The sequence below is a fragment of the Phlebotomus papatasi genome, chromosome 3, assembly GCF_024763615.1.
Source record: "Phlebotomus papatasi isolate M1 chromosome 3, Ppap_2.1, whole genome shotgun sequence".
Taxonomy (NCBI): Eukaryota; Metazoa; Arthropoda; class Insecta; order Diptera; family Psychodidae; genus Phlebotomus; species Phlebotomus papatasi.
In genome coordinates, this window is record NC_077224.1 from 39,002,317 (window position 1) to 39,026,526 (window position 24,210).

Here is a 24,210-nt window from a genome sequence, read left to right on the forward strand (position 1 = left end):
GGAGAGATTGAGCAATTTTCTAAAGATTTCACAGAAATAACAATAAAATCTTTATTTGCAGCAAAAATTCACACTTAAAGTTTTTTGTCTTCGGCAATATCTTTCACTGAAAGCAAACAAATCTATTAGATTTGCCAATAAACCAATAAATAAAAGTGTGACTGACCTGTGATGAGTTTATCAGGATCTTCAGGTTTAACTTTAACTTTCTTGTGGAGATGCTTGAGGACAGCTTTCTTGTACTCCTCACTGACTTTTCCTCCACTGCCATAGCTCACCTCGTAAACAGTCAAGGGAATAACCGTGGAAGAAACTGGTACAAGATCTGAAAATTTATGTGTGGGAGGTGTGTTGAGAAGATTTCCTCAATTATGCAACAAAATACAACGCACCTGCTTCATACACCTCACGATCTGTTTTCTTGTACACCATGGGCACAGAAAATACCTGCCCAAGTGCCAGAATAACCAGGAAGATTCCCAAAAGATTCCAACTCAGCATCTTGCAGATGGCTTTTCCGCTATAGGTCGCACACAAAACTAAATTGCCATCGAGCTGTTCCACGAAAATGGTCAGCGCGCCCACCTTTCACACTCACTATTCTGCCCAATACACTCAATAACACCTGTATATAGGAGCTGTGATTTACATTTTTCGTCGTGAAATCATCGCGCCATGGCGAAAATCGCAGAAAGATCAGCGTACAACTGCGAGATGGAGTGCAGACGCCAAGAGATCCCAAGTACATCAGTCCCCACGCCAGCCCCATACTTGCCTTATTTGATCAAAAGCAAATGCTACCGCTGATTTGCTAGAAGCTCGCATCATATTGAGGGGCAGACAATTTGCAAAAGACAATCGTATACCTTAAAACAAAAAAAAAAGCCAAAAAATCTCGGACATTTCGGACTACACTCACAGTCCCGGCATTATGCACTTCGGGATTATGCACTTGACGAAATTATGCACATACATTATGCAAGTTTGCCTACCATTGGGAGTCAATTTATGAAATCATCTTTGAAATACGCCTAAATGTATACTATATTGCGATGCGGGAGATTTGAAACACAGGGATTCTTTATCAGAATAAAACTTTAACTGCTTTTATTAATATAAATTTTTTAAAATATTCTAACTATTTATTGAAGAGCTCTGGCCAAAAAGTACTTTTGGTAATGCATTTCTATTAAAAAGTTGAACCTTTTTGGTTGAACTACTTTTACTCCGCGCAAAATTCGTTCTACGGAATTTACTCAAAAGAAAACCCCTGCAAGTATTCAATTTTTTTCGATGCATAATGCCATTGCGCGCGTTTTTTTCGGTCCCGAAAATGTGCATAATCCCGGGACTGAGTGTATCCAATGCATTGCTATTTTTCGTTAATTGATATAGGGTAAGTGTGCCAAATTCCGGCCAGCTTGTAATTTAGGCCACATTTTTTGTTCGTCGAATTTCCATGAATTTTCAGTTTTTGCATACTCTACAGCAGAGGTGTGCAAGAAACCGTTGAAACCGAATTAACGTCGAAATAAGTTTGTTATAGTAGCGTTTTGACCATTGATGTACATGTTTCATTTGACGTTCATTCGGTTTCAACGGTTTCTTGCACACCTCTGCTCTACAGACTATGCAAAAAATAACAAGAAATGTCGCATCGACGAACAAGATGATTTGAAAAAGACATTGATAGAATTCCGGAAGGACAAGGAACTATGAGAATGAAGGTGGCCGGAATAGGCCACCAACGCTATGTCCACATTTTTATTCATTCTAAAATGTACTAAAAATGATTTTAGAGAAAATAAAGATGATAAACTGTCTACAAAGTTCCAGGGAACACTCCTTAAGAACAAGTAATAAAATAATTCAAGTTGTATTAAAAATATTACGTTTCAAACTTGAGACTTTGGCGCTTGCATGCAACTATGCCGAAATTTAGCTCACTTACTCTATAGTTCTTATTTAATTTCTTCCCTTTTTTCTTTAACTTACGTTGCAACATTTTATGGACGAGAGGAACAAAAATTGGGTGTCAAAAAATTTTTTTTTCCTGGATTTTGTAACCATCTAACCAAACATACTTCAAATTTCCGAAATTTTTTTTGGGTCACTGGTGACCCAATTATCCTTAACCTTTTAACAACGAGTGAGACACCAGTGTCCCAAAAACAAAAATATTTTTCTGGCTGTTTAGAGAATAAAATAACTTTCTATACGGGGAGGTGACGCTACTTTGAGCTATGGAGCTAGAATGTTATACAACTTTTTCGCTTATTTCTAAATTAATCTGGTCCTTACAATTATTTTATTTAAATCAATAATTTTTTTTTCTATCCAAATTACATCATGTTAAAACCCAGTTTCCATTAGAAGTAATACGGAAAAATCGTATAGCAATGTAGCACCACAGCTTAAAGTAGCCTCACCTCACCTCCCCTAGTCAAAAAAGTTTTCGTTTTTGGGACACCGGTGTCCCACTCGTCGTTAAAGGGTTAATGATTAGTCCACCATATTGAATGTATTCGTTTTCGATTGAAACTTATAATATACTTAATTTAAAAATAAATCCAATAAGTAATATTACTATCTAATGCTTTTTTGAATTATTAATATAAAAAGATTTTATTTAGAGATTTACGGAAACAAACAAACGAAAGAATTCCATAAACATGTCAGAAAAGCCATGATGCAAAAAAGTACATAACCTATTAGGGTATATTTTTAGTGGAAACACCAACAAAATTTTTGATCCGGAAGTAGATCTGCAAGTTTATGTACGGTAATTAACAATTTGAAATACTTTCGTGAGATAATTAAAATTAAATAATTAAAACACAAAGAGATGACAAAGCGTCCCAACTTTGCGAAATGCTCGAACTCACGAGAAAGCCCTCTCCGTTAGCATATTTTTTGTATGCACATAGGATTACGGCTGATTTAATCTTATTTATAGACAATGAGAAAGCCATTAAGAAATTATTTAAAAAAAAAATTATTGAAAAAGCTTAGGCCAATTTTGAAAAAAATCCGAAAAAACACGGTTTTTAGGGCGGGGACGGGAATAGGTGAAAAGGGGAAAAACATCTAGAGATATTGTTTTTTTGTATTGGGGGTTATCGAAGACCGGAAGTCGATATCTCTTACCGTTTGATCTCTAGCTCGAGAACAAATTTAAGTTCTTCTCTAAGTTCAAATTTTTAAAATTTTAAAACTTTTATGAAGGAAAGAAAAATGGCTATTTTAGTGAACCGGGAACTGCAAATCGACAAACCCAAGGACAATTTGTTTTCAAAAATCGACAGATCGTCAGATCAGCATGTTTTTTTTGCGAGAAATTGATTGATTGTTTAACCGTAATTGGAATAGATATCTATTCCCAGATTTCATTCATTGTCTAATTTTCAAATTTATAACTATTGCGACCACTTTTACTAGATTTGGCGATTTTTAAAGAATTTGCATCTTAAACTTTTGAGGTTTCTACACACTGGAAGCAATTTTGTTATTTTTTTCTAAAAAAAAAAAGATTCTTGAAAAGAAAATTTCCCTTATCATTATTAGCAGAAACGTCAATTTTTAATGCTTAAATCTTTTAAAGCAACGAATGTTTAAGTTAGTTCTATTTATCAAATATTTATGTAAAAATAAAATGCTGTATATTAATTTAATAAGCGAACTTGTCAATTCTTTCATTCAAGATTAGTGTTCATCTCGCTTTTTTTATCATGGGACCTTGTCCCAAATGGCTTACAGCTCAGTAAGAGCCAGCCATTTTTAACCTCTCACAATGCTGCAAAGCAGTACAGTTTCAACAGGGCAAATTCTTCTGTTTTTGTTTTTTTTTCTCTTTTTTTATTGGAATTTTATGTATTCAAAAGAAAAAGTTTAAACATGTTTTTTACATGACTGGCATATACAACCTGAGAAAGAGCTTTTCCACCGTTTTGCTTTGGAGGTTGGTCACCAACGCTAAGACGGCAGTGGACGCTGAAAACTACATGGGATCTCAGTTAAACGATACTGTACTTCGAAAGCATTATTGAAGAATAAATTTATCTATGTATCTATATCTATCTATATCCGTTTTTACCGCTTCATTTAAAAGTCAAAGACATTTTTGGAATTTTAGCGGTAATTGATATAAAACAGGTTATGCTCAAACATGAAAACTATTCACATTTTAAAAGAAGCAGTGTTAGAAAATCTGAAAATGTCTACACTGAATAAAAAAGTTCTCAATTGAACGAAGTTTTTACACTATTTTCAAGTTAATGATACTATTGCAAGAACAAAAAATTCAAGGATAAAACCATGAGAATTTGCATATTTTTTAGGTTAGGACGAAAATAACCCTATTTTTAAACAAAATCTTTTCTATTATAAAATATGATTTTGAATAATATTTTGAGGAAAAGCATAAAAAGTTTTACTAAATAATAAAAAAATCAATGCACGTCGATGTCATTTTGTTAATTGTATGCCCCTAATCTCGCTGAATTTATGAAAGTCTTGGAGTAAATCACACAATCCCGCCAAAGGCCACCAGCAACAATGGAAAGAGCCAAGAATTGAGGTGAAAATCGTGAGAAATTTATGATATTTTTGAAACTGTATTGTAATTATACTCTTTTTACTCAAACAATACTCAATTCATATTCAATTTCAATTCAGACTAGTTTATTCATAAATACAAGAGATTCTGTTTTTTTTTATCTTTACTAGAATTGCACTCACTAAATTTGTTTTCGCCTAAAATCCATCATGCTCCAAATTGACGGAAATCCTTTAAAAAAAGAAGAAATATTTTTCTAAGTTTTTCCTTTCACTCTAAGTTGAGAGAGCTATTTGTTAGAAATGCAACTGCAGAACAATTTAAGTTTTCACCAAAACTTGAGAATTGAGTTTGATTTTGGCACAGTTGGACCCGCAGAATTCATCGCAAATGCCACACTTTATGCAAAGCATATCCCCCAAACTTGGTATTGTAGACTTCCTTGGACATTTTTTGTGGTTTGGAGAAGTTTTCTCTCTAAACTTCTGAAATTTGTGGTCTTGCTGAGAAAAGTAGCTCTCAATAAGTTTTGTACTTGAACTAATTCTTTAAGAAAATTTCAGTCAATTTCAGGCAATTAATATCATGTAGGGGAAAGCGCGCTACCTTCGGACGACTCAAGCTTCAGACAATTCATTTTTTTCAATGTGTTTTAAAATAATTTGGCTTATTATAATATTGTATTTTAACCCATTCAGTCAATGTACCAGAAATACTTGAGATAGAATGTTCATATTTTGGGATTAGTTTCCTACAGATTAATAGATGAATTTTTTGAAAAGAAAAAAATTTTACATATTAAGGGGGCGCGGGGAGCCTCTGTCAAACACACGTCTTAACGGTCACTGAATTTAAATTCTACACATTAATTCATTACAAACTCTATTGATTTAGATAGAGTAACTATCCAAGAAAACACATTGGCAACCAGAATTCAAATCAGGAAAGAGGATGAAGGTCAATTTTAACAAATTCAACGGGATGTCGCATTTTCCGTCCGCCATTTTGAGCAAAATTTATGCATGACTTCACGTGAAGCGAAAAAAGAACAATAAAATGTATTCCCATCTCTGTCAGGCTATTTTGTCCAAGTAATTGAAGGACTAAAGTAACAAAAAATCCATTCCCGACAGCAATTCGTATAGCAATTGCTCAGAAATAAATCATCTAAAATCACTCAATTTGTGTATGATGTATAATACCATGGTAAGGAATGGGTTAATAGCTAATCCAATGCCTAAAATTTCCAAAAAAGAACTATGGAATGAATTCCATAAGGAACATAGAGAAAAAATTGAATTGTCCGAAAGCTCGAGTCGTCCGAAGGTAGCGTACTTTCCCCTAGAAATTTTTAGCGTTAAAACTAAAAAATTGTCTTCTAAAGAAGTTGTCCTCGAAGATCTTGCAATTTGATTGTAGATTAAATTTTTATTGAGAAATCTCCGTTTAAAGCGCATTTCAGAAAATCAAGATCAAATGGAAAATTAGAGAAAATCTCACAAAATCAACAGTTGCAAGTCTTTCGAGTAAAACTGCTCATAAAAATTATATACACATCATGGAGTGTTTTTTTATTAGTTTTTCCTGCCCATTAACTTCCACTCCGTAAACCTATTATCTTGTACTTTGTATAAATATCAAAAATTCGAGCTACCCTCCTAAACACTACTCTCACCCTTATGAGGTGAGCTGGACATGGGGTAGACGCATGCTTTCCGCTTCACGAATTTCGTGGGACTGGACTTTTCCACGAGATTCGCTAGCAGAGGCAGCGATTCATTCTTTGCGAAAATCTTATCGTTGGGAGTATTGCGCTTCTTGCACATGATGCGACTTGGAGACTTCCGTCGAGGAGAGTCCATGAGCAATTGAGTCTGATCCGATGTCTCTGGACATTCAGCAAATACAGGGAAGTGCGATTCTAGAACTCCAGAGCGAAGTTTAACAGGTTCCAGGGCAGATAAAGAGGACATTGCACTGTGAAAGGTGTCGCTGGAGCTGGCTGTGACTACGCGTTGATATTGAGTAATGGACTGATTGGCTGGAACAGACTTGCCAGGAGTATCCAGTATGGCACTGTCGCTCATCGTGAGCTTAGCAGTGTTCATCATCTCACCACCATTGTCATCAATATTGTCTGCAGACTTTGAACTCTCGTGATTGATGATTGTACCTCCAGGAGGGGCAAAGTTCAAGTGTCCCAGGCCATTTGCAGAGTCCACAGAACCAAAGGTCTGATCATCACTGGAACTGCTGGTATTTGTGGAAGGCAATCGGGGAAATGTTACAAACACCTGACCCATCCTCTTGTACTGCTCAACATTTTTCCAATCATCAGCACATGTGGACAGATTTCCTGTAATCTTAGGGGCTCGTCTCATAATCCGTGGCGTATGCATCTCCTCAACTATCAAAGGTTCATCCTTCTGAGTCTGAATTATACCTCCCAGGCACTTCTCGATACTCGTTGCGAGACTAGCAGCCAAACTTGCACGTGAACTAATGCTGGACACTTCAGAGAGACTTTCTGGACTAGCCAGAGGTGCCAATCCGAACCAATCATCGTGAATGAGATCAATCTTTTTCACCACATCCGATGGCGTTCGACGTCCCTCCGTAAAGGATAAACTAACGGGTTTCCTGGGAAGACCGGGTTTCTGAAGAATGCCACGGGGAAAGGCCAGAACTGTGGGTGCCGGTGATGGTGCACTTCCTTGCTTGGTAGTATCAAAGGCCACATTTTTGCGAGGTTCTGCAAGAAGCACAGTTGTGGCCTCACTTGCCGGACCCGACATACTCCTCACCAAACCACTGTCCTCCAGCAGACTCGAAGCATCAAGGCTTCTGCCCAGAAAGCTACCTGCCAGAGAGGAGCCTTTGCTGGACGGAGGTGCATCGGCAGGACTCTGGAGACTGGTAAAGGACGTTTCGAGGCAAACTTTGTGCGACACCGGACTCTGTGGTCGGTGATTGTAGTGATTGCCATCCGGTATGTCCATGGCCGCTGTGGAGGGATTTATGTTTGAATGCTGACGTTGTGGCTTACGTGGTCCATGAGACGTTACAACCTGTAAAGAAAAAAAATAATAATATAATATAATATAAAACACTTAACTAAGCTTTGTCCTTTTTAATAATCCCACAAATATTTTGTTACCAGCTTAGAAGCAATATAAAAATAATTTTATTATTTTTTTAACGTAAAAATTACCTTTTCTTTAAAACAAATTTTAATAAATTTGTAGGGGAGGAATACTTGTAAATTTAAATTAAAGAAACAGAATTTTCGGTTGCAATTTTGTAGTAATATTTGTCATGCATTATATTTAAAAAAAAACAATATAATTTACTATTTATTCCATAACAGCAATAAAATAATTAAATAATTTGGAAGCTCATTTGATTTCCATGTTTTTAAACATCTTCAATTTAAGGAGTTTCCTTATTTTTTTTAGATATTTAAAAATTAAAAGAGTTGATTAAAGTTACTAAAATGTTATGTAGCAAAATTAGGGTAATATCACATAATTCTTACGTTAACACTTAGGAAAATTCTGGTAAGTCTTTCGGAATATTGACGAACATCAGAAATCTACTTTTTATATTTTATCTTTCCATTTTTCACGAGTGTCCTGCATAAAACAAATTCATTCTAAAATATTCTTTCTCGCAATTTGATGCCAAAACTTCTTTTTGGAGACTATTTACCGTTTAATAATGAAAATAAGGCAATATGTTACATATAGCGGCTTGTACTTAACCAATCTATGGTAAGATATCTTAATTGTTAGTCTTAAGTAACACATTTTTTGAAAAAAAGTCAAATTCATTAAGGAAATATGGAAAATATGTGAAGTGTTGGAACCCAGAGTATGTACGAAGCGTGAAAATCTTCTGCTACGATAACCCAAAAATGACGCTCATTAAAGGTATTCTAAAACTTTCTAGGCCAATTTTTCATATCGTATTATTCCTAACGGAATTTCAAATAATGGCTGTGAATATAACTAAACATAAAATTCAGAATAGTTTAGAATCCCCATTCAGAGTGTTTTTTATTAGCCATTATTTACCAACAGATACACTCAATATCTATTAAGAGCATTGGGTTACGTTGCAACAGCACAAAAATAATCTATACTGAAATACTGCTCTCCATAGCTAAAAAAATTCTTTTTCGTAGTTTCTTTTTTAAATAAAAAAATTATCACCATTTTACCGCTCGAACTCAAAGAGAGAGAACAGTTATATAATCCGCTTTTGTTCAACTTTTCACCATCCTGGAGCTTTAACGGTAAAAAATATCAACTTCCGGTTTTCGGTGATCCACAATAAAAAAAAATACAAGGATCTTGTTGATACAAGAATCATTAGTATGATTTTTATTTCCCCCAGCCAGACTCCATTCCCTCCAAAACCGTTGGTTTTGGTTTATTTCGACAACGGTACTATGACCGGCAATAATTTTCCGGTCATATGTGTATCTGGATGAAATGTTTGCTTGGACCACTCCCAAAACATATCTAAAAATAAAAGGAATCTAGGGGAAAGTGCGCTACCTTCGGACGACTCGAGCTTCGGACAATTCCATTTTTTCTCTATGTTCCTTATGGATTTCACCCATACCTCATTTCTAAAAATTTGAGATATTGAACTACCTATTAAAATACAATATTATAATGCGCCATATTCAAACAAAATTTGTGCGAAGCATAAATCGTCCGAAGGTAGCGCGCTTTCCCCTAGATTCCCTTTATTTTCAAATATGTTTTGCGGTAGTCCATGCAAGCATTTCATCCAGACAAATCTATGACCGGAAAATTCGCCATTTAGAATTATTGAAGGTCGATCACTTTGGACGGCTCATTTTTAACCAATTTGGTTAAATTTAGACATTTTGAAAAGGTATTGAAATTTCGAACCCGGATGCATCAGTCTTGATCGAATCGGTTAAGTACCGATAATTGAATCCTTTTTCCGGAAATTATATTTCACTTGATCTTAAATTTGTTCCCGAGCTAGAGGCCAAACTGTAAAATATATTAACTTCCGGTTTTCGATGACCTCTCATAAATGGTCACTATCTAGAAGGGTTTTTCCTTTTTTCTAACCCCTCTACAAACCCATGTAATTCCATGTTATTTTGGTTTTTCTCAAAATTGGCCCAAGCTTTTTCAATAATTTTCGGATTATGTTTGAGAGGTAGTCTAGATGAAAATTTCGTCCAATCATACCTATTACTGCAAAATTCTCCATCGAAGACAAAATTTAACAGCCGATTTGGTACAATTTTGATTTTTGAAAAGGTCCCAATCGGTAATCGGTAGTCCCAATCGGTAATGAATTGGTCAAGTAATCATAATTGATTTATTTTTCTCAAACATCCCTTTTTATTTGCACGTGAGCATGTTACTAATGATAAAAGAATTCTAAAATACACTAATTCCCCTCCGATGGCCTAGTTCAAAATTATTTTTCGATTTGTAAATGAATTTAATCGGTAATAAACCAGTATACACCCAAAAAGATCATTTAAAAAAATTCTAAGATAATTCACAAATACAGTCAAGTTTCGCTAATGACATGGTTCATTGAAAACATTTATTGTTTTTTCTTTATGAAAAAAGTATTTTAAATCCAAAGGTTTAATTAAAAGTGAATTAGCGAAAAGGCGATCCAGTTAATGCATGCTGACATTTCAATATTATCATTATTTTATAAATTTTCTTTAATATTTTTAATATATATTTTTTATATTATGTTTTTGAATGAAACGGTGCATAATTCTATGGATTTAGAAGAAGTAAAAAAGAATTTCATCAGTCCAAAAACAAAGCGTTTAAGCAGGACTCTTCGGAAAACGATCCAATTACCCCACCTTACTATAGCTCTAATCTCGTGACTTCGAGCATTCTGCAAATCTGGGACGCTTTGACATTTCTTTTATTTCATTTTTAATTTAATTCTTTTCATGTCTCATATTCCTTTCATATTAAATAATTACAAAATCCATCTATTTATATAGTGTAGCAATCTAAGAAAAGAAATTGTCAACAAGAATTCACATCAGAAAAGAGAATTGAGGAAAGCTCAAAATAGGTTACAATGTTAAACTTTCTGTGTCCAACCTTATGCAACAACTTTGCATAATTTTCCACGAAGCGAGAAAACCTAAATAAAATGTATTTCTACCCCTGTGGGACAATTTGCATAAATGCGATAAATACGAAATGTTTAAATGGTTTAAATTAACGTCAGCAGACTTCTGCAGTTGAAGCTTTAATAATGTGAAAAATGAATTTTCATTTCTATTTTAGACAAAAATTTTTCCGTAAGAGCGCTTTCAATAACTTTAATTTGTTTGAAACTATTTAACCATTCTCAATTTTTAAATATAGGAAAAAATAAAAATTATTTATTTTTAATGTCCTTTGAAAACCACCGAAGAGTCCATAAACAAAATGGTACTGCAAATTATGTATTTTATTTCCCCAGCAAGTGCATTAGGTGAATACTATCATTATTTAAAGTTTATTGCTACATAAAATTTATAGTTTTACACAAGTAAAACAAATATTGCATGATGCACTTTCCATCAGCCCGTGGAGATCTCTCTAGAAGATGCTGATTTTCATTGCATAAACGTAAATTTTAAATTCTGAGACTTTTTTTTATTATTTCCCTTTCTAACAATTATTTTCAAACTCAGGGAATCTTTTAACATCTCAAATAACGCGTACAATTATTTTTAAATTGCTTCATCTCTAAAATGCATTTGCAGAGTGCATTTTATTTTTAACTAAGCATAAATTATCTTTTGCAAAAATAGAATAAAATTTCATGGACAACACAGTTCAATAGCAATTCACTTGAAAATGTATTTAACTTACCTTCTCTTCATCCTTCGTAGGATTTTCAGAGCGGAAAAGAGAGTTCTTTTGGGAACAACGAGCAAAGCATCAAACAATATAGCTTGAATGTTGAGGGAGAAAAGAAAAATTAAATAAAAATCAATATAATGTACAAAATCATATAACACAAAGTAAATCATAGCAAAATAGCGATTGAAAGCACGACACAGAGATCGAGTTAGAGAGAGCCAGACAAATGGTTAAATTCACACAAAGTTGTCTTTTCTTATCGCAAAGAATTCTTCTTTAAAAAAAAGAAACACGAAGATTCTTTTGCCTTTGAATTGGATCAGTACCTGGTATCTTTAAGATATCTGGGAAGCGAATCTGGAGTGATTGTGATGGTTGAGGTTGTGGCTGGTGGTGTAATATCCTGATTTGGAGGACGTCGTTCTTTAAAATGCATGACCTGAAGGAGTTCAGATGTTGCATAAAACGAAAAACATATTTTTTTTTGTTCCAAATAAATAATAGAGTATGATTTTTGTTTAGATAGAAGGAAAAAAAGGATCTCTGTCTAGAGAGAGAAAAGACATGTGAAAAGATAAATTGTTCTAGTCCGTTGTAAATCTACCCATGACTGTAAAAGCTCTTAAGACTTATATCGATTCACTAAGCCTCAAAATAAGATTATATATTCAACATTGTGTTGTACATAGTATTTGGTACTTTCTAGCTAGAGAGGCATAAAAATGAAAGTGTCTTCAAGGAAAATTAAATTCTCTCTTGTTCTCTGTTTACGCTAAGATCAAATGATGTGGAAATACAAGATTTACTTCATATTCACAAGTATAAAAAATTATATATACAGAAGTGAAACAAAAAAAGGGAAATGGGTTAATGGAAAAATACATAAAATAAAATATACATTTTCATCATGGAAAACAATTACTCAAAAAGCTCTAGCATTTGCTATTAATCTATAATATGGGATGGGTATACGTCTTTCTATAACAATCTATCATGTGTTGTTTCGATACTAAAGTGACACAAAATCACTCAGCTAGATATTATGGATAACAGTTTAACATCATCATATAAAAAGGAATTTTGCTACTAAAAAAAAAAATAAATAAAAAAAAGTTCTACATGAGGGAACACTAGTGAGAGTTGCAGAACATTTTGGGTGGAAATACTGAGGCGGAATCACTTACCTTGTTAAGGGCAGCCAGCACTTTGTCGGGCATGTGATCCTTGAACATTACAGGTGAAATGAGGACTTCATCGAAGTCAGTGTTCTTCGCCCATATTGCTTGATAGACAGGCTCTCTCTTCTTCAGCAATTGTCTGAAATATCATCGAATTATTGTTATTTCAAAACAGTTTAGCTCTATAATTATATCAATTTGCAAAATAATCCATTTTCGTAAGGTTTTAAATCAAATATTGTAGGACTTTCCCATAAAAAAAATTAATTCAAATATTGTGAGCAAACTCAAAAATTACTAGCTTATTAATTAAATTATTTTAACCTTTTAGGTTCTGTTCAAACGAGGGTATTTCTAAATACACCTTGCTCTGATAACAACCAATTAAACTTCCGAAATCTTCCTTTAGTGTTTTTTTAGTGCCAACAAAAGGTTCATACATGAGATAAAATCTCTCTGACACCTGTTATAATGCTTCTTAAGGAGATAGCCTGAATAAGGAGGTTAAAAATTAGTCGTTTTTTACGATTTTCTTTTCTCTTTTAAGAAGGAAACGACAAAACTTAATAAAATTTTTAGTGTACCGTCGCACAGTGGGGCAGGATACCCAAAAACCTGGCAAAAAATGTTTTATGATATTTTTGCATTCTGAATGACTCTAATATGATTTATTTTCTAATAATTATGCAGAATTAACACTTATTTGTTTAAAATTTTTATCTTATTATTAGAAGAAAAATCTTAATTTTTTAGTATGAAGATCTTCGAATTTTCTTTTGTAGAAATTTTGCTTTTGCAGTTTTATGATCTTGTATAACCTTAGCTCTTTTTTCCAAGGAGAATATACTTGTTAAAGTGGTAAATCCCATCACATTATCCTTTTCGATATATTAATGATAATCAAGGATATTAAAGAAAAAATTGGAACATTACCGGTTAAATGATGAGATAGGGATATTAATTATTCTAAAAAAAAAATGGACCATATGTTTTCCTATAAAAATTGTCTTTCGGCATTAAAACCACACAAAACACCGTTATTTGTGATAAATCAAGTTTTAGATAACAGCTCCACACTTGTAATGCCCAACGCACAATAACTTTTGTTTGCTAAGATGTTTTCAAAATTTCCTATGAGAGAGAGCGAGATGAATAGATCTCTGTTTCATTCACTCTCATTGAAATGTCAAAAACATATTTACAAAACAAAAGTTATTGTGCATTGGGCATAATACAGAAGGAAAACACATTTTTTAACAATTTTATTTTATTAAAATATTATTATTCAGTCTAATAAATTACAATTTTTTTTAAATTTCATAATAGCTATAGAGTTGAATTCTTACAATGTTTCAAGCGACTTAAATTTAATTGCTTTTGTAAATTCATTGAAGAGTATGGCTGACGAATTTTAAACTTAAAATATCTCTATAACCCAATATGAAAAAGATTTTTTTTTAATTTTTTATGTATATTATTTATAAGAGGAAGCTGCAAACATTGTGATTTTCTATCAGTTGTAAGTCTCCTAAGGATGAGACCTAAATGTATGAATGGATTCTGAAGAAGTGTTCATAGTAAAAGAACCTAAATTTAGTAATGCAAATTAAATTTAAAAAAATTGTTTTAATGAATACGAGAATAATCGTTTTTCCACTTAATTCTTTACCATTGAGTTGAAAAAATAAATGAGTGTCACTATGTCAGTTCTTTTATTAATGAACTTCCTAATATTTTACGTTACTTGTTTTGGGGTGATGCCGCGTATATAATTTTCTCATGAAATGGAAGATCGTTCTGATAAGTTTTCGATTTGTTTTTGAACTCAATAGTTGGGAAAGGAGAAGTAAAATTAAAATAGTGTAGAAATAATTAGAAAAACATGTGCATTTTGGACTGACTTGACGGTTTTGATACTTTGCCAAAAAACAAAATTCAAGCGAAACACATCAATTATTGCTACTTTATAAAATTATACTCTATTAGGATCTATGTGTACAGGTTAAAAATTTCAAGACCTTTCCAAAAAATCAAAATTTGACAAAATCGGTTGAGAAATAGGCATTCCAGAGTGATTAAACTTTGACATTGTATGATAGTTACATAGTTACAGGTGTCTAAGGACGGAATGTGCGCTAGGACACTATAAAACATATAAAATAGGTGTGATTAGAAGGAATCACACCTAAAATAAAGGCGCTTTATTTCTTGAAATACTCCAAAAAGAGTGGTTTCTGAAGGGGAAGGAGATACGTTCGTAGGGATGGAATTGCAGTAATATTTAATAATAGTTAATTCGTCCAAGTAATCTTCATCAGGAGCTAAGATACACCATTAAAAACTTTAGACGTCTTCTACTAACATTATATGTGATATCATGCAATATACTCGAAAGTCAATTTTCAGCAACTTTAATTCATCATAGCCAAAAAATCGCACTTAAGGAGCAGGATTTCTCGATGGTTTTTGACAGAGTAGGACCTCTAGAAAAAAAGAAATTGATAATAGAGAGGGACCTCGCGGGCCTCATTACTATATCTATATAATTCTTTATTAGCGTCCTTTATGGACCTTTTAGAAAATACATTAGTTCTTACATTGTCAACATCGGTATTTTTGTTTGAATTCTGTACCTCATTAACTTGAAGTTACCATTAACCTTCCCTTTCTTATTTCCTTCTAGCAATGCCTGACCAGTTGATTCTCATTCATGTATAGCAGTACTTTTTAAATACTAGATTCTTACATTCATGTCACCTTCAAAGATTTTAAAATTGGCCATACACCCTAAAAATAATTTTCCAAGTTTTTGACTTATTGTACAACCCTGCCAGTCGCCAAGTTTCTGTAAATATCAGTATCTCTTTGTACATCATATTCATTGTAACATTTTGCGCTTTCTATTAAATCCTTCCTTACTTCACTAAAAAATTTGTCTTATAAGCTCTTGCTAGTTTATTACTGACTTTAATTGCAGAAAAAATATTGACTCTACCAGTTGCACTTAATTTCAAAAAATTCCGTCTTTAACTCCTAGCCCTCAAACGATCTTTACGTGATACTTTAATTTTCCTTTTTTCCGAAATTTTTGACTAACCATTATTGAGCGTCCATTTCCTCCTGCGAAGTAAATCTTCTTAAAAAAGAACTCTTCACTATTCCATTCTCTTTTTCGCTCCAATCCCATCTTTCGCCATTGATAAAAATTTTTTGGTACCCAATTTTTGCAACTTTTCCATCTTCCCGTTCTTTTCTTCCTCTGTCTCTTAACAGTTTTTGCACTTTCATTTCCGCGTCCGTGAGATCGTCATCTATATATATGCTATAGCCATTTAACCTCTTTCCTCGTAATTCACTTTTCTTCCTCATAACTTCTCTCTTATCTTCCAAACTCCTTAGTTTAACTATCCATCTTGTTTTCTCTCTACCTACACTGAACGCATCCTCTATTTCAGTTTTCACACCAAGATATTCCTCCAGAAATTTTCTAATCTTCACCCTTACTGACCCATCACCTACCAATTTTACGTTAGTCAATATGAAATTTTTCTTTCTTTCGCGTCTTTCAAGTTCTTCCACTCTAGCTTTTAATAACCTTGATTCTTCTTTCCACCAATTTACATCCCTTTGCCTCTCGTCGTGAGCCTTTTTAATTTCTTCTTTCACATCTTTAAATTCTTCTATCATTGATAAGTAATCCATTCTAATTTGTTTCAGTTCATTTGTAAGTTTTTCTAAAGCCTCTAGTACCGTATCCATAGGGAACTCCTTTGATTTACCAGGCGAGGAAGCTTTCTTAGGCATCTTTGAACTCTCTTCTGTTTCGTTTAGTTTGTACTTAGTCGGCGTAATCCCCCCTCTTATAGAATCCCTCGCTTCCCTTTTTTCTACAACTCTCTTTACCGAATTTTCTCTGAGTTCTTCTAGACTCGCTACTTTCCTCATCGACATATATATTAACCCCTTTCGAAAAATTGAACTTCTTAATTAGTACTCTTAACTTAAGAGGTTTACTTGTCTCAGGCCCCAACCTCTTATGTAGCCTCTTAAAGATGTTCACTCAAAGATTCACTCCAAGATGGCTCTAGATGCAAACTAAGAGTTTCCGTGATGATCTAATGTCAAAGGCCGAGTCTCCTCCAAAATACAGCGCCCCAAAGTCGATCACTCACATATCTTGAACCTCCAATGATGTCCTCTTGATTCTCCTGGTCCACTCGTCAACAAGCCCTAAGCGACTTATCAGCAATGTACCTTTTTTTTACACGAAAGTCACTGGTTGAAAAATTCCAATGCCACGTAGCTCAATATTAGATGGGCTGCCAGATTTTTCCTGTTTAAGACCTCCAGGTACCACGGAAATAGAAACCAACACTAGGTTGAGATGCCCGTGGTCTCTGTTTGTCTCTTGGATCACTGAAAATGGGTCTCGGTCCAGAGAAATACAAAAATTTAGTCAAAATAAGCACCACCGCCAAAAATCCGATGTTGACACTTGCCTTAACACTTTAGTACCCCCATTACTATATCTTTGGTTCAAATTTATGTCATTTTCCCATATAAAATCGACAAAATCGCAATACAAGGCCAACTTTGACGTGTTATTTCAAGGTACCATAACTTTAAAGAAAAAAATCTGGGTATCAGGTTTAGTGAGGATACTAGTCAACTATTATTTGGCGGTATTAGATTTCAAAAATTCGAAATTTTTTTTTTCGATTTTTTGCCAGCTTTTTAGGTATTCTGCCCCACTGTGGCGACGGTATGTTAATAGTCCATACATAGCTTAAGTCGTTGAAGTACTTACTTAAAAAATTTAATGAAAAAAATACAAAATAGCGAAGTAATGAATAAATGCATTTCATCGCCTCGTTGCAGAGGTCTTAATTGACAAGAAATTGCAGCTTGATCGTATTTCATGCGTGAAAAAAAATCATTTTGTTAACTCTTTCCGGACCGCAGCATATGCTGCAAGCCAATTTCACAATTTTTAATCAAAAATATCTAAGCTCAGGAATTAATTGAGGTCCTACAAAAAATATCTTACATTTGGACATCCTTATAGTTTGTAATCATCCACAAGAATCGGATTTTTATCAGTTCTGAATAATTAAAAAACATTGTTTTTCATAGAATATGCATATGCTTCTTTGGGTACTACAGTCCCAAAAGAGACGAAAGAGTTAAAGCAATAAATATCAGAAAATATCGAGAATCAAAACCATTTTTAGGTGTTTTAAAAAAAAATGCATATTTTGGGATAAAATATTGACTTTAATTCGTTGTAAAATATATTTAAAATATTTTTTCAAAGACTATTCAGGTTCAACTGTAGAAAAGAATTCAGTTCTGAATAGAATACGGATTTATTCATTTCAATCGGTTCACAAGTTTTTTTTTGCTATCTTTTTCACCGATTTGACGAAATCGTAAAATTATGAAAAGTGTATAAAACGCGTTTCAAAGATTTAAATGTTCGCCGGACCACTTGCAAATCTGCTTACTGCTCCCTTGCATCCATCTCCGTATTTTCGAATATACTCTAAAAGTGCTTCTTAAATTTTTGGTATATTCTCAGATCTCACAGAAAAAAACATTTCGTAAAATTGTTCGTAAATAATATATTGTGAATTCTTACTAGGAACGAAATGCTCGTAAATCGTGTGATAACGATTTACGAGTATTTTGTAATTTCCAAGTAAGAATTCACAAAAAATTTACGAACTGTTTTACGAAATATTTTTTTCTAATTAATCAATAAAAAAATGATTTTTTGACATTGTAATTCAGGTTCTCCCCTTAAAAGTGTATCGCCTAAAACAGAAGAACCAACAGATTTTATTTTTAATAGAAATGGATAATTAAAATTTAGAGTTTGTTTTTCATTTTTTAAACTTTTTTTTTTTTTGCTACTAAATTTCATGATTCGATTTACCCTTTATATATGTGGAGCTCAGAGGAAAAATGACACATATTCTATGCTTTAACCATAGGATATGTGTCATTTTGCTTCTGAGCTCCACATATAAATAGTTCATATATTTCACCATCCCCTACATTCCATAAGATCAAATTTCGCCAGACTTTCATTCATTTCGAAATTGCTCAGTGGAAATGAATTTTCTTGAAAGTGCTTCACATTCCGACAAAACTCGCTTCACAATGCAAAACAACCGAAGTTCTGAGACACAGTATCAGCGTTTCATATACCATTGAGTCTCTGAAAATCTACCCTGTAATTTGTTTCTGATAATTAATTTCACTTCCATCTGTTATAATCCTTTTAAATGTGTATTGGTTCGAAAAGAAAATGTCGCAGTAGCAGATCTTCTATTTTTTTTAACGAAACGTTATGAAGTTATGGTATAGAGAATTTAATAAGAAAAAATTATTTTAAAAAAAACTAAAGAATCTAAGGTTAATATCTTGTTTAAACGTAGGTATTTCGAAATTGAAAAACCTTTTCGAATGGTTGGTGTCAAAGATAAAACTTTCTCAGGTGTCTGTTATAATTCTCTTAGGATCGGGTAACAGAAAATAAGGTGTTACCACAATGCCATAATTTCAAGAATTGTCCATTATCTTAATAAAGAACATTAATAAATGAGATAAATAATTTCTCAATAAAGTATTTATTAAGTTCTTAAATTGCAAGATATTGAATAGAAGTAATAACAGGTGGCGGTAAAAGGAGGAAATTCGAATAGAATTTCAAAAGAGATTTTTTCTGTCGAACGGGAGATTTCGAATAAAAATCCCCGTTGAATTGACCTTTTAGGATGGCACAATTTTAAGCTTTAATTTTGCGAAAAGGACAAGTACACCAATCTAATACTGGTTAAATCGTAAAGTAAATCCACTTAATAATAACTTAACAATAAACTTTGGTAAACTCATAGTTTATTTTAGGAAATTGAATTAGTTGTAATTTGTGAAGTTGCACAAAACACATTCAGAAATGTTTATACTTATATATTAAACTTTACCATTAACATCGAGTGTCTCTATTACACTAAGAATTTTTAGAAAAGACCTTTTACAATCTAAATATTACAACTGTAAATTCACAGTGTATTTAAATGAGACAAAAAATAACTCTCATCTTAGCATCTCACATTAAGAATAAAGTTTAAAAAAAAATTATTGGCCGGACACAAGGAACATGAGTTGTATTATTTATACAAAAAAAATCCATGCAGAGCGCTTTATATTCTTGTAAACCGTGTAGCTACAATTTCATATGCAAATACTTCCCTAGATAGCAATTTAAAATTTTCAATTTTGCATAGCTAAAGTGCTTCAGGCATTTAAGTAAAACTCCTTTTGCACCTTTTTCATATTATTGCAATTTAATATTTTCACTCTATAAAATGCAATACCTATGCGATATTATTCTTGAAAAAAAGTTTTCTAATAAAATCAAGGATAAATCAGAAAAAAAATATCAGGTTATACACAAATTTAGCAAGACTGTACGAAAATTCTTGAAATAGTCTATATAAATAGATGAAATAATAAAACCAAAGGGATACCATGCTGTACATGCCAATTGAATTTTTCTTGAACTCATCCTGTGGAATGGATAAAATGCAATACTATGAGAAACACGCAACATTACCTCCAACCCTTCTCGTACTTGTGCCTGAAATAGAAATCACAATTTATGGTATTTGGTTAGTTATTAGAAGCCATGATTGGGTTAAGTAATAGACAAGTGGATGCTTAATTGTGAAATATTGAATTTAGTAAAAGCATTAATTAAACTAAGCTAAGCCCGAGGAGTAATTCAATATTTAATTTAAATGTATTGGATCCATGAATTAGCGCCAAAGCCTCAAATTTCATATTAGTGAAAGCAAAAGTGGAACAAGAAATAATGATATCCCTGCAAGGGTTTAACTCTCCCTGGAATTGAAAAGGCTATGTCTTAAGGGACACTTACTCGTCAGGGGTAGGATGATGTCTGACGATATGAATTATTCTTCCTGGTGGATACATGGGTCGATGAAGAGTGAGGGCAATGGAACTATCATTTGGATGAGCACTGGTATTCCTTGCACTCGTCCTTTGCTGTCAAATTTTATATCAATCAATAAGTGAATTCAAGATAATACAGTTGGATGGAAAAAAAGAAATTTAAGTAACTCCGATACCAACCTCTTCATAGGCATTAATATTGTCATCTCGGCTGGACATTTGGGAGACGGAAGTTGGTTCTGGGCCACAGCCACAACAGAATACTGAACAGGCAATAGTTTTCCACTGCAGGAAAATAAAAGCATTTGAATAAATGAATAACTGAATGGTATAAAGTTAGTTACGAAATTGCCTGCGGAACGTTATTACTTTAATAATAGCAGCGCAATTTAACAGTTCACACCAATTGAAATAAAATATTAAAATGAAAATAAATTATCAAAATTGAATATAACATGTATTATATAGGTTTATATCATAAAAAGGCAATTTAATAATATATTGCATACGATTTTAATTTACTGAATATTCCATGGTTTCATACAAGAAGAATTTAATTTTATCTATAGTAAAGTCTTCTTGGTAACTTATAGCTTGCCGATAAATGAGCAATAAATTTCACTAAGATAGGGAAGAATGGGGCAGTTAATCTTTAAGGATTTTTTTTCAAGAGAATTGGGCCAAAACTTTAATATTACTAAAGCAATAATTTAGGCTCATAAGGGGAAGTGGGGCACCCAACTTAACCCTTTAAGGACGACTGGGTCACCACTGACCCAAAAAAAAAATTTTTCCTACGCCCATCTAGTCACGTTTCGCACTAAAAAGGCAGAAAAAATTATTTTTTCTGACCCCCAATTTTAAACCTTCTCGTCCTTAAAGAGTTAAGGGATTCCGGAAGTCATTAGGAAACTAACAATCAGTCAGAGAGACACATCAACTATCTCCAGTCAGCGTCCGAACGACTTCCGGAATCCCTTAAGTGGATTGCATATCACGTCAGTTTCTCTCTATAAAGAAATGGGGCACATTTGAATGTGGGGCAGCTTTGAAATTGGGATTTTTATCCAATGTTTAAATGAAACTGAGCCTTATCATTATGTAATTTAGCTTCTCAATCTGTTTGTGCAGCTAAATTATTATCACAATAATGCTCAATTTTATTTAAAAAATAAGTGAAAAATCCTAATTTCAAAGCTGCCCCACATTCAAAGGTGCCCCACTTCTCGCTATCCACTAAAAACAGTAACTTCTTATAAAGCTTAGGGTCGAATGAACACCTCTTTGACAGTGAACCCCTATTGACACTTTTGTCAAAATGTTGAAATTTATTTAATTTATTTAATAAAATGTAAGTAATATGGCGTTTTTTCATTAATTTACGTTTTTCGATAAGGATAAGTGTTCAAATTTCGTATTAAAAATGGTACAGAATAAGGTGTCAATAGGTCCTGTCCTGTGTAAATAGGAGGAAGTGGAGCAGCTTTGAAATTGGACTTTTTTCTCTTATTTTTAAATTAAACTGGACCTTATTATGATATAATTAAGATCAGCAAAGCTAAATTACATCATGATAAGGCTCAATTCTATTTAAAAATAGACGAAAAAATCCAGTTTCAAAGCTGCCCCACTTCAAAGGTGTCCCACTTTTCCCTAATGATTTATATGCTACCTAACCCTTTAAGGACGATTGAGTCACCGGTGACCCAAAAACGAAATTTTTTCTACGATCTTCTAAATTTATGCTTTGCTCTAAAAAGTTATATAAACTCGATAAACTGATTTTTTCTGACCCCCGATTTTTGACCTTCTCGTCCGTAAAGGGTTAAACCGTATTTTATCATAGCTACTTAAAATTTTGTTTTAACACATGCTCGGTAGTTTTGTACAGGTTGATGGGCCATTTTCTTGAGTTCAGTAATAATAATTTAATTTCAAACAACTCAGAAAATGACAAAGTTCAGAAAGTTCTAAAGTTTCAATTTGAAATTAATCTCTAAAACTGCCCCATTATCCGCTATGAACAATCGATTTTCAGAATCTTTAAATTATTATTCTTGGAACATTGCATATTGCAGAAAGTGCTCTGAGCCACATGAATGTGTTGTGCATGAACTAAAGCTTCCGAAGAAGCTGAAAAGTCACTTAAAGTTGAACTCTCAACCCGAGCAATATTAATGGATAAAGTGAAATGGAAACTAAATGAAGATATCAAGACTTATTAAGTCTGAGACTTTCAGAGTATAATCCTGATCAAATGGTAATTTCCTGCCGTGCAAATCTTTAATTTGCAATGGGAATAGACCGAAGACCGAATAGGCATATAATGAATTGGCAATCATACCTTTGGATCGATGCTTCGTTTAATAGCATTAATTAAATCTGCCCTGAGTGCTTCCATTTGATGTAATCCAATTCGCGGAACGACATCCTTTCCCACCACTACAGATGTTATGAAGGATTTTGAGTACTCAACAGCGGGCATACTGAAAAATGAACAATATATTATGTATATAGATTTTGGATGGTCAAAATGATTAATGATCAACCTCAATAATCCACCAGGAGGCGAATAGCTGAAGCACTGAAGAGAGGGATAGTCATTTTTCAGGAGTATGGCAAGAATTGCTGCTGTTCCTCCGCCCAGCGAGTGGCCCACAATCACCAAACCAAATGACTGAAAAATAACATATAAATAAGGCAATCTGTCTTTGCTCTGGTTTTTCCTTATGCAACCCTTGGTAATGGCCATATTTCACGCATAATAAAATTTCACTCTGATTCCGGAGATTTTCAGCAGTAAATATGCGGAAAATGTAAGTAGCTTAGTAATTCAAATATGTTGATTGATAATGTCAATAATTTCTAGCTCCTAATCGGTAATTCACCAAAAGTCGCACTATGAAGATTGGCTACAAAACACTTTTAAAGTTCAACTGTTTCCATTTGGATAAGTTTAATTTAATTAATTATAGAGGAAGGTAGGATACTTTTACTTAGATCAATTTTTCACGATTTTCTACCAATCAAACTATGGTCAGCTTTTTCAAACTATGTGGAAAGTAGCATAATTTCTGGGTAGTTCTAGTTATCTATAGCTGACTTATATACCGATTGTAAAAGAATAAAAACGGATCAATTTTGTAAGAGCTTTGATTTTTCTAGTTAACATGAAATTGTCCAAATCGTTTGAAGTTTGAAAACTACCGTAGATGCGGATGGTTTTACCCTCCGAGAGTAACTTTGTACTCCTGCTGTTCGTAAGCTTTTCTTTAATTCTAGCTGATCAGACATGGTAGATAGGATTGGTGAAGACCATTCTTATAATAATAATAATGCTGGCACAACATTCCATGAAGGAACTAGGAATTCCCTCAAAGGGATTTCTAGATATGCATTATTATTTTTTCTTGTACGGGATGAGGTTGTCAGTCCCGTACCCGTGGAATCAAGTGCAGTGAAGCTCACTGGATGCAATCTGAACACCTTTAAGGCCAGAAAAATTCATGGTGACCTAAAGGCGATTCGAACCCGGGACACTTGCATCATAGAGCGAGTGCTCTACCACTTGACCCATTGAAAGTCCAAAAGACCATTCTTAAGGACTAAAATTAAAGAA

General features: G+C 33.3%; 2 protein-coding genes across 7 annotated transcripts in view; both read right to left on the reverse strand.

Annotated features, from left to right (window-relative positions):
- Positions 1–32: 32 nt before the first annotated feature.
- On the reverse strand, positions 33–748 carry LOC129805650 (uncharacterized). The gene is made up of 3 exons (XM_055853695.1): positions 393–748; positions 167–325; positions 33–106 (listed from the first exon to the last, which is right to left on the reverse strand). Exons 1-3 carry the CDS (start codon positions 499–501, stop codon positions 75–77), a joined length of 300 nt encoding a protein of 99 aa, XP_055709670.1. The 5' UTR covers positions 502–748; the 3' UTR covers positions 33–74.
- Positions 749–4,658: 3,910 nt separating this feature from the next.
- LOC129805581 (diacylglycerol lipase-alpha) overlaps positions 4,659–24,210 on the reverse strand; it is a 44,615-nt gene continuing 25,063 nt past the window's right edge. For 2 of the 6 annotated variants that reach the window (XM_055853599.1, XM_055853598.1), the window contains 8 exons: positions 23,141–23,268; positions 22,936–23,077; positions 20,772–20,876; positions 20,557–20,684; positions 20,233–20,256; positions 12,621–12,753; positions 6,231–7,623; positions 4,659–4,786 (listed from right to left, as the gene is read on the reverse strand). In XM_055853599.1, the coding sequence (XP_055709574.1) occupies positions 4,737–4,786; positions 6,231–7,623; positions 12,621–12,753; positions 20,233–20,256; positions 20,557–20,684; positions 20,772–20,876; positions 22,936–23,077; positions 23,141–23,268 (2,103 nt within the window). In that variant the 3' untranslated portion in view covers positions 4,659–4,736. Of the gene's footprint in view, positions 4,787–6,230; positions 7,624–11,467; positions 11,528–11,762; positions 11,876–12,620; positions 12,754–20,232; positions 20,257–20,556; positions 20,685–20,771; positions 20,877–22,935; positions 23,078–23,140; positions 23,269–24,210 lie in introns of those variants that run through there. The other 4 variants (XM_055853603.1, XM_055853602.1, XM_055853601.1 and 1 more) reach the window with 3 other exon arrangements.

Bases quoted from the DNA above. Each gene is read 5' to 3' on its own strand.
- LOC129805650 (XM_055853695.1), bottom strand. From the start codon at position 501: ATGCTGAGTTGGAATCTTTTGGGAATCTTCCTGGTTATTCTGGCACTT. The intron at 326-392 runs GTGCGTTGTATT...ATAAATTTTCAG, and splicing joins TCGTGAGGTGTATGAAGCAG to ATCTTGTACCAGTTTCTTCC. The intron at 107-166 runs GTCAGTCACACT...GTTTGCTTTCAG, and splicing joins TCCTGATAAACTCATCACAG to TGAAAGATATTGCCGAAGAC.